The following is an 11,563-nucleotide window of genomic DNA, read 5'->3' on the forward strand; positions in this document are numbered from 1 at the left end:
AATGCAACTCTATTATTCAGTTGATGCTTCTGGCCACCCGGCATTTAAACTGGTTTCTAACCTGAGGGTGTCACAGTTAGCGGAGAAGCCGACTGTGTGGAGAGAGGAGGTGGACCCAATTGCAGACACACGAAAACTAAACTTGATCTTAAATAAGGGTTATTTTTTACTGGAAAGGACTTTATAATAAAGTAGGATTGAATTGGATTGGATTGAAACTGTGAGTCGTTTATTGTAGGCTGGTAAAACAGTACAAAAACAAAAGGCAGAGACAAAACGAAACAATAGACTAAACTGGGAGAACGAAGTCTAAACATAAAAAACTCTGGAACGTGAACATAGAAACCTGACGTTTGGCATCAATTCATAGACCTTGAAAGATGGAATCACACAGCAGGATGAACAGACAAGGAATGAATGAAAACACACAGACTAAATATACACAGGAGGTGATATGGGGAAGTGGAAACACATGAGAAAACAGCTGATTAGAATGAACATAATGACACCACAGGGGAAGTGAAACTAAACACACTAAACATGGAACACCAGACCTCTTCAAAATAAAACAGGAAACATGATGAGACGCAGACATGACAACACAAACTTGACAACATAGGACACGCAGACATGAAACATATAACAGATTGTCTGTGAAGGGCCTTGTAGTCTAAGGAGGTTGGAAAGAAAAGCGTCTGGACTTCTTTAAGATTCCTTGAAGACGTTTCACCTCTCATCTGAGAAGCTTCTTCAGTTCTAAGAGCAACTGGTGGAGAATCCCAGATTTAAGCCCTATGGGAGTGTCCCCAAGAGGGTCATGGACCCCCTATTGATCCTCTACCTAATCACATGAGCCAAGGTGTGAAAATGGGTGTGGGTCACAATCAGCCAAGGTTTCAGGTGAACCGATTGTGAAACTTAGCCTCACCTTACCATGTGATTTCCTGAGGTCAAATGGCCCAGGATGTGAGTGGGCGTTAAGGCGTCTGGGAAGGGATCTCAAAACTGGATTATAGATGACAGACAGTTGGTGTCGTAAACCACCGCCTGTGTTCAAAGATGGCCGTTCACAGTGAACATAGATGGCTTCTTTCACTCCTCTTTCAAACCATCTGTCCTCTCTGTTCAATATGTGAACAATGGCATTGTCGAAAGAGTGACCTTTGCCCTTTAGATGCATGTCAAGGTGGCTCTTCTATATATGACAGATTAAGACATGCAGACTTAACATGGCGAACCAACGAGGAACATGCACACTATAAATACATACAGAGGGAAAAGGGGACTGGGGAGGAGCCACTGACACAACTAAGCACAAACAGAGCATGATGGCTAGGGGGAAACACACGTGACAGAAGTAATGGGTCACAAAGGGAAAACATGTAAACAAGTAGGAGACAGGATGAAGGGTGAGGGAGACCTAAACACTGGGGTCGAAGACACAAGGGGAATCTAATAAACACTGAACTAAAATGGCAACCTAGGCAAAATAGAATGAGCTGAAGATAACTACATGATCTTAAACATAAACCATAAACATCAAAATATAAGAAAACTCAAAACACTGGGTCAGACGGCCCTCGCAGGGCCCAGTGGACAAAAACAGTACACAGAAATATGGATGACAGCTGGGCCTGTCTCCCTTCTGCTATTAGATTGCTATTTTCAAATGCTATTTGTCATAATTTTCTTATAACTGCCAGAAGCAGACATCCCGGTTCTACTTTCAAGGGTGATTAGGCTCTCAAAGGAAGACTCCAAAGCTTGTAAGTAGTTTGAAGAAACCCCTAAAATTGTGGCACATGACATCTTAACTAACTCCTTTCAGTCATAAAGCCCTAAGTGTTTCACTCATACTAATGGGCAGTATATGGGGACTGGCAGGACACATGACACCCCCTCGCTGTAATTTCTCTCCACAGTTACCTAGACCATGGGCTTGACTGGCCACTGCACTGACTTTGCACCAAGATGCTGGAGGGGCAAAGTCTGTTTAATATCCCATCTGACTGATTTGGACATTTTAAAAAAATTCCCGGCCATCGTTTGAATGTGAAAGATGATTGAAAGATGCTCAGAGGCTGTACTGAGGCTGTACTGAGGCCTCAGTGAGATCAGTAAAAAAGGTCAAATTTGCAGTGCAAGTTTGAGTTAATTTTTAAAAAATGTTATGTCAAATATTAAATTCAAATACATCATTTTTTCAGTATGATCACTGATGCATGCTGGTCACCTCATAACCAGCACAGTAAGTAAATTAATTCAGAAAGATGACATCATCATGACACTCGGGGTCGATCTGACCCCAGAGCCCTGCCCTTTAAATGATCGATTTGATGACATCTAGCAAAGAACCAAGAGGGATGTCCTGTCCTCTGTATAGTGTTTTTTTTAAGTACATGTTTTTATGGACGGCACTTTAAGATGTCATTAGGACATTTTTTAAAAAACATCAGCATGTAGCATTTTTAAATTGGGAACTGTGGCCCAAGTCCAGCAAGATCGTTCCACAAATCAAATTTAATCTAACCTGATAAAGGCAGCTAATCCTCTCAGTGATTTTCTTCTGTGTTCCCATTTGTTTTACACTGCTCTATCAGAATTCAAGGCTCTGTGAGTTAGCAACGCTACACGCATGGCCTATAATAACTGCCACACATGCTGGCCCGTATTGGAATAATTGCCTAATACAGACAAACAGCTGTATAAAGTCGGTGTGATAATGTATAATTTACAATGTCTGAGTGAATCCAGTTCAGTGTTTCTCAGAACTGACACATGACGACGTGACTAAGCATGACCGCTCTGATCACGCGTCAAGTCTGTGCAGAGGATGCAGCTTATGAAAAAAAGGAAGCTTCCATGAAGTCCTCTTCTCCCACCTTGTTGCCAAGCGGCGGACAAAAAGAGAATTGTTGGGATGTGGCTATTTACATTCCCTCATTCATGTTTCTGTGACATACTACACAATCGCGATTTACATTTTTTTTTCCAGCACAAAGGGATAATTGTGTGTCAAGCTTTAGATCACATTACGTCCTTATAGTAATCATTTATATGTTGCCTGGTGGGTGTGCTATAATTAAAATGCTATTTGAATCTTTCAAAAGGCTCCAACTCTCACAGGCACAAAATTTGGTATACATCCAGCTCCTGGCACGGAAGAGTCTGACAGCACAACAATTCATCAGCAATGGCCCCAAGAAGCCCATGCATTCACAGAAGCAGAAATGTGAGGAAAAATGTCAGCCACTGTGATATAAATATTGAGTAGCCTTCAAAATCTGATTAAATAACGCTCCTGGAATTTCTATAACAGTCGGACTTTGATCCCACCTTTAACTTAAGATGTCAGCATGGTATTAGCTAAACAGAATTCACGATATGTATGTATGTGAGGTGCAGGGCTTAAACTCTATAGTGTTTTAATGACCAAATCCCCTTTACAACCACTGATATTAAGCTGCTAACAGGACATGGTTTGTGTTTTCTTCTTGGGCCAATTAAATATTTCTATGCCTTATTTTGATGTATTTTTCTTCTCCCGTTGCTCATACTCATGCTGGGGCTGTACTTACAGTGAGGTCCATAATTTGTTAAACAAACACACAGTTGTTTTGTAGTTTTGCCTCTGTACACACCACCAGAAATCAAAAGATCAATGAGTGACTGAAGTGCCGACTTTCAGCTTTAATTCAAGGGGTTTTAATTAACTGTTTAAGAATTACAACAATGCCGGCTCTTTTAGGTATCTAATCTTGCCAAAGTGTTCTTGAGTGTAACCAGTGGTTTGCACCATGTTGTAAAACCATCTGTATTTCTATTCACCGAGATTTCCCTGGATTGTAGAGCTGAAAAAGGACATCAACAAAGGTAATAATTCTATCACTGTGCACTTTAGTTGTTTTCTGTGTTTTTTAGGGTATTTTGGTGTTGCTGAGCTAGCCACTGCATTCCTTCATTTTTAAAAATGTTGTCGATTGTTTAGTCAGCCGTGCCTTAAGTTTGCTTTTGTCTGTCTAATGTGTTTATTTCATTTTATTTAGTCTAATGATGGCCTCCCTCACTTGCACAGACATCTCTTCGGGTCTCATATTTAAAACTACACTTAAAAAAAAGGCTCTAAAACTCAATTTCAACACTGTGAATCAACTCCATATATTATGTCTGCTTCATTTGACATTAAATAAGGAGGGACCAGACCTAATTATCCAATTAATTCTGAGCCTCTGAAAATGGGGCACTATGTATGAAATTGGCTGCAAATCCAAAAACATCTCATGCAAAAACTTTGTTAAACGCCTTGAATTAAAGCTGAAATTCTGCACTTCCATCACATCTTGATTATCCGATTTAAGAGCCACTGTGGTTGTAGAGAGGCTGAATTATAAAGCTATAAACATTTCATTAGCCATCAAACTGTGGCCCTAATTATAAAAAACAAATTAAGGATTTTAGCTGATTATATTCCGCTTTAACTAAGTTAAAAGGCACAAAAGCTGCAGGTTGTACCAGCATTCCCATTGAACATCTATTTCACCTTTCTCAATATGACTTCACGGTCTTCTTTGGCTCTCGGAGGAGGCGGACGCATCTTTCCCACCCTCCCTCCCTTATCTTCCCTGCTCCTGCTTCTATGTGTTTGTCTAGTCTTGTCTAACTCTAACCCTCAAAGAGTTTCTCAGTCTTGTTCTCTAAAACCTAAAGATTTGATCAACTGGTCCCGTAACGGAATTGACACCCTGCTGGGCTTGGGAGAGCCCGATTGTCCTGCAGAGACGTTTGCTGCCAGGTACTCGATGGTCGGTTGCGTCGTGTGTCTGGCGACACTCTCGATGCAGGACATTGAACGACATCTACCAATCTGGAACCACGATAACAGAGTTCGGGCTGATTGGAGCTGGCTTGGACCTTATCGAAGAACAAGAAGCGGCTACAGCTGTTCAAAATCCTATAAGGCTGGCTGACATGATAGACAATTGGCAGGGCTGTGAGTACTCAGACTGTGTTTTGAACGAAGTATGGAAAAGATCTTGGAGAAGAACAACGGGAATTGAGATAATTGGTGACCAGTGATGGACATTAGACCAACTGTAAAAATTGGATGCAGTTGTTCCACTAAACCCAAACATTCACCATCTTCACTCATGCGGCCCCCCTGGCGCCAGCTGAAGGCCTGCCAAGGTTGAAGCTGACTGGAACAACAAATTCTTCCCATGATAACAGGACTGTTATCAGAACTCTTTGTACCTCCTTCAAGGCCACCTTGGTCCGCTGGAGACTGTTGACCTTTGCTTAACCGGGCGTGGTGACACTTTCTCTCAGCTGAACACGGGATACACACACACACACACACACACACACGCACTAAACATGTACACAGATACTGATACGCCCTCACTCCCCCGAATCCAACGCTTCCTCCCATGCTTACCTTCCATCCGATGTGGACACTGGATCAGCTGGAGGCGCAATCGAAGACTGCAGCGGTCCCAGATCAGCTGTACACACTAGAATACTCTCCCATGCGGCTTGTCTGTGTTTTATTGTGTTATGGTGTGTTGATATCTGTGCATTCCTGTATTATCCTTTTGTGTTACACATTTCGATGTTTTTTTTTTCCCTTGCTACCTAGCCTGACCTGTGTCCCCAATGTGATGTTTGTGCATTGTATGTACGGTCGGCAAGGTCTGTCATCTCAGTTGTGGGCAACAGCAACTGACAAATAAAGGCTATCTCATCTCTCATCATCGTCACATTCGAACATGGGATGATGTGAAATTGCTGGAGGTCTGTGAGCTGCCTCATGTTGCTTTTTAAACTCCTATTAAGCTGCTGATTTCCACAACTCTTTTGAAACTGAGAAATGCCGCTAATTAGAGTTTATCCTGTTACATGACACCTTTGTCGCTGCGTTTGTAACTGTGAATGGCTGCAGAGTTTGAGAGAACAAAGGCCTAATGGGATGCCTCTTCTGACCTGGTGAGGTCTGCAGCCTTTTATATTTGACGGGTTGTTACTGAAAACCTGCGCAGCAGCACGAGGGAAATATGGGATGGTGACTCAATCAGGGCATTGCTGCAGAAATGGTACATTTAATGCGTTACCATTAAGCACCTTCTAACAGAACTATAATTATGGGGTGTGTGTGTGTTTTTTTTTAAATGTATTGGTTACCACCACACTCACGGATCTGATCATCAACCTGTTGCATTAAATGGTCTCTAGCTGAACATTTACATCACGGAGCTCTAAACATCTTGAGCTTAAAATTCAATAAGCAGGCCTTTTAGGTCCTGAGGATCCAAACACTGCAATAAAAAGCAGAAGAAAAACAAAAAAATATATAAACTTACTGCTATCATAAATTAGCTTAAAATGCTGTGAATACAAATCAACATGCACAATAAATTTTCATGACTTTCATTTGTGTTTGACAGAATTATTTCCAAGTAGGCAAGCTGCCGATAAATAAGTAAAGGTAGGCAGATATTCAGGAAAGCTGCTCAAAGGGTTAACACACTCCTGACCTGAATGCTTTTTCCAAATTAAATCTGAATCTTGTCACTGTGACCCCCTTTTATTTTGTTGATTCATCTGTTACTACCTACGCTGAACACAATATGGCCCATCAACAATGCTTTCACCAGCCATTAGGACAACAAAGGCAGAGCTGCCAGTGCCTCTCCCGTGAAACGGCATCCTTTGTTTATGATCTTTGCAACCCTAGTCTTTTTTTTTTTTTGCTCACTCCTTTCATCTTTTCTTCGCTTCTCTTTGTCCAGCTCTCTACACTCATTTGCCATCTTCTCCCAGTTTTTTTTCCTTCAATTATCCCCCCCTTTCCCCCAAATCCCCCCTAATGCTTCCTAACACCCAATCTTCCTCTCCTTTTCTTCTTTACCCTCTCTCCATTTCTTGTTTTGTATGCAAGCCCCAAGGGAGAGAAATTGGTGAAAAGCACTCTCTCTGCACCACTGTCACAAAAGACTGGTGAGTCATCTCCACTTATGTTCCTGTCTCCCTCCTCCCACAAACACACACACACACACACACACACACACACACACACACACACACAGGAAATACACTCACATTACCTGCCGTGCATTTACAGGAAGACGCGCACAGGCACACACACATAAGTGAGAGTGCTGGCATACAAGAAGCAAAATTGAGAGATACAAGTATGCATACAGGCACACACACACACACACACACACACACACACACACACACACACACACACACACATTCCACAGCTTTACAAAAAGGCCTGAAATTAAAACCCAAGTCACATAGTGTAGTTAATAAGGGTGGTTGAAAATGGCTTTCACCCATGTGTGCTGCTTTTTATACCTTACCGGATTACTTTGAATTTCTAAAAGGAGAATTCATGTCAAATGAAGACGCCAGCCCACAGAATCTGAAAGCTAAAAAGACAGAGGCTCATGCAAGAGATACTCCAGGACCGGGGGACACAAAATTAAATATGGATAAAAATGGATAAAATTGAAGGCAAACATGTGTAGGAGAAATTCCAAGATTTAGTATAATGTGGTTTTGGTCTACCTGTGGTTTATGAACCACAGATGAAATTCTCTTCCTCCATCTGCTGGTGGACTGAGTGCTTTACAATGCAGTCATGGTGCTGCTGTGTGAAAATACTCTATTACCAGAATGAATCCTTCTTAATTACTCATGAATGACCAGAGTGGCTGCTTTCAAATGGCATGGGAAAATGTTTCTGTCTGAAATGTGATATTATAGAAGTACAGTACTGTGCAAAATTCTTGAGCCACACTTCAGTTTTCTTTATATTTTGCTAGGAAAATAGGAAATAGGTACGACAGTTTGTAGAAAACACCGTTTGTACAATTCTAATGAGCTTTAACGCCAGTATTTGGCATGACCACCTTTATTCTTCAACGCAACCTGAACTCTCTTTTAATTTAAGGAATAGTACTCCAAGGCTTCTTGAGGATATTCACAGATCTTCTTTGGATGTTGCTTGTCTTTTTCTCTATTAAGATGATCCCACACTGCTTAAATAATGATAAGGTCTTGGCTCTGGGGAGGCCAATCCTTGAGTTCGGCTGTATGCTTTTACTGCATTGGCAGTGTGTTTGGGATCACCGAAAAATGAATGGTGTTTCATGGTGGATCCGCATCTGACGAAACCAAAAATTCCGCCTTTGGATTCATCACTCAATAAGTCCTGTTACCACAGATTTTTGATCCAATTCTTGTGGAATTTGGTTTTATTCCTTAATAATGTCTTCTTGAAAGCCATCCTTCCACTGTGGCCATTTCTGATAAAGCTTCATTGAACAGTAGATGGATCAACTGAAGGGTCAGATGCATCTCTCAGATCCTCTGTCAGGTATGTCTCACAGAGGATCTGAATTTTTTAGCATTTCTTAAGCACATGTCTTCCAGATACTGTTCATCTGTAGACAGTATATTAGGCTGACCACCTATTTTGATTAGCCCTGCCACAGACTGGCGACCTGTCTAGAGTGTACCCTGCCTCCCGCCCTAAGACAACTGGGATAGGCTCCAGCCGCCCTCCGACAGTGACAAAGATAAGCAGAAGAGAATAGATGGATGGGGACTTTGTCCAGTTTCCTCAAAATTGTTTAGGATACACTGCACTCCATCCTGAGATGTGTCATGTTTTCAGCTAATAGCTCTTCTCTCACCTTGTGGGTGCAGATATACTATTTTATGTCTGTCAAACATATCTTTGACATTTTTCATAGATTCAAACAAATGTCTATATTTTTGCAACAGGCATCCAGTGACAAAGTGCCTATAGATATTATTTAAAATTGGTTATATGCTAAATTGTCTGGTTCGTCCCTTGAGTTAAATTCCATTTTTATGCTTGAATGATTCATAGGTCAGTGTTCAGAGACAGGCAATGTCCAAGGGAAAGCTCTGAAATACTTTCAGAAAGCCTGGAGAACTATTGGTCAAGACCACTTTAAAAAGTCTGGCTCCTTGGAAATAAAATATATAAAAAATGAGCAGTTGCTTGAGACTTTTGCACAGTACTGTATAACAGGCTATCATATGGAAGGAACCCAAGTGGATTACAAGTACCTTGCTCAGTAGAAAGTAAGGTAGGGAATGACCTGTTCATCTCCCAATGATGTTTCCCACTCACCTGCACCATCTTTCTACACGTTCACCAGGTCTCAGTCTAATTAGCCACACGCCAATCTGAAACCTGAATATGTGAATATTTAACCTGATATTTCATCAGCCGTCAACTGTCAAATCTGAGAAGCATAGTGAATAATTTATCAAAGCAGAAATCATACAGACGGACAAAGATCAAATAGCAGCTAATTTATTCATTGATAGTGACCTTATGTTTGAAAATAAACTTATTTTGTGTTGTTTACTCGTGGGGAATAGTGGAATTACAATATGATGATGATGTTGGGGCAAAGCCGACTCCAACACTCAGAGAATCACCTGATCATGCTTTACAGAAACCTGCTTGTGAGCTATTCAGACACATCAAATATTGAAAGCCTGGAGTTTCCGTTTCACACACAGTGAGGGAGGGATGAGAGCAGTGAGAGAGCAGGCAGACAGAGCGGTGGAAGAGAGGGAAAAGCTAAAACAAATAAATAGACCAAGTGGGATTAAGAAGAAAAACCCAGCAGTCACCCTGGGAGGGTCACACGTGAGGTGGGATGGAGGGAGAGAATGAGGAAAAGGGCCAGAGCATCGAAAGGTAAGGCGAGGGGAGAATGAATGTTTACGACTAATCAGGTCGCTCTGACTGTAACAATAGAGGCTGATCCCTTGTAAGGCAGCTGGTGACTGATTGGCTGATAACCTTGTAGTCAGGCGGTTAGGAGGGCATGTTTTTTAATTCTTCTGTCTCTCTTTCAAACTTCAGTGGGATAACTTTTACTCAGGCCGAAACAGTGACTCAGAGTTGTGGCAAGGACAGCGATGAGTCACAAAGCCTCCAGGAACCAGATGAGGAAGACCAGACTGATGGAGGACACTATGATGGAGATGGAGAGCCAAGCCAGGTCAGATGAGACAAAACCACATAAATGAAATATAATATAAACAAAACCTCTATCGATCACAGTCAGTGCAACTCATATGAAACAGCAAATGAGCATTTAGCGTGTCATTTTGTTTGTGTGCTTGATAAAGGGTGCAGACGATCAGTGCAGCGGTGCAGAAGTGTTACCAGACAGCACCCTGGTAGCCACAGACACCCAGGACGATACTGGGTGCCTCCCATCGTCCTCCCTGCAGACAGAAGAAGAGTTGTCCCCCATTTCTGTGTTATCTCATCCCTCTAACACACAGAGTAGGTCACACTCACAGCTGACAGATGCATGGGGCCAGCAGGGTGCATTTATTGAAAGCACTTGCTTGTGTGAGACTATTTAAATGTAAATGGGTTAGAGCCAATGCTGCTTAAGTGCTTTTCTTTGCCATTTGTGTTTTTATAGATCACCCACCTGAACCCTGCTGGTACTGCTTGAGGTCTCTTGACTCGGAGTATCGCCCTGAAACTACAAAACAGGTTTTTAAATTCATGACAAAATATATTTTCCATTAGAGGGAGTGTTGAGAAAATGCTTCATGCATTCCCCATTCATTTAGTTTTCTCTAATGTAACACACACATATAAAATAATAGAGGATTTGTTATTGCTGTGCATTTTTTTGTGTAATTTTTAAAGACTCGAATTAAATTTAAGCCTGAAGTCACTGTGCACAGCTCTTTTCTCTACTGTAATGCAGACCTCTGCTTTTCTTGAACAGCAGGACGACTCTGATTCGTCACCGCTGCCCTCTAGTGGTCAAAAAGTGAGCTACCAAACAGACCCTCGGCCACACTTTGGTGTAGCTTGGTCGTCCCACTCGCCGTGTCACCCACTGTGGGGAAGCGAGGGGCCCTGCAGGGGACAGAGAAACCAGGAAGTGCACTATCAGACACACACCTGTCCACACTGCCATCTGGACTTGCCCCCTGACACACTACGCTGGCATGAGGTTTGGCTAAGCTAAGCCCACGTAGACATAAATAGATCATCACTAAAGATACCGCAGTTTATGTCACTCTGCTTTCTTTCTGTCTGCACAGGCAAAGTGTCTGCTGTTTGAAGATCTGAGGAAGTCAAACAAATAGATGAAGAAAACGTTTCTTTTTTGTTATTAAAAATAGTGTCTGCTGTCTAAATTAGAATATTCTCAGGAAGCCTTTAGCGTGTTAGTGTTGTGCAGTATCTGCTTGTGCTATTAAATATCTATCTATTTATTACACTTAAGCTTTGTCATCACTATTCCTCACTTATTATTATATTATTATTTTTACTCAATGTTGAACTTCTGTGACTTTAACTGAGCAAGGTGAAGTCATCCTCTTCCTTTTCCTGGTCTACATCCCTATGTTAAAAATGACCATGTGCACGTTAGCATATGCTACTTCCGGTGCGGAAACTCCTGTGGGGAGCTTTGTTTCCGGTGTCCTATTCACGCCCTGTTTACGGTCCAAAACAAGTTAAGCAAATGAATGAATC

The 11,563-nt window shown here is 41.8% G+C and overlaps 1 protein-coding gene across 1 annotated transcript; it reads left to right on the forward strand.

Annotated features, from left to right (window-relative positions):
* Window positions 1–9,635: 9,635 nt before the first annotated feature.
* LOC143420835 (uncharacterized) lies at window positions 9,636–11,560 on the forward strand. The gene is made up of 6 exons (XM_076889172.1): window positions 9,636–9,748; window positions 9,917–10,055; window positions 10,186–10,345; window positions 10,491–10,564; window positions 10,806–11,036; window positions 11,128–11,560. The coding sequence occupies exons 1-6, from the start codon at window positions 9,708–9,710 to the stop codon at window positions 11,170–11,172; spliced, it is 690 nt and encodes a 229-aa protein (XP_076745287.1). The 5' UTR covers window positions 9,636–9,707; the 3' UTR covers window positions 11,173–11,560.
* The last annotated feature ends 3 nt before the right edge of the window (window positions 11,561–11,563 follow it).

This window comes from Maylandia zebra, linkage group LG10, assembly GCF_041146795.1.
Source record: "Maylandia zebra isolate NMK-2024a linkage group LG10, Mzebra_GT3a, whole genome shotgun sequence".
Classification (NCBI taxonomy): Eukaryota; Metazoa; Chordata; class Actinopteri; order Cichliformes; family Cichlidae; genus Maylandia; species Maylandia zebra.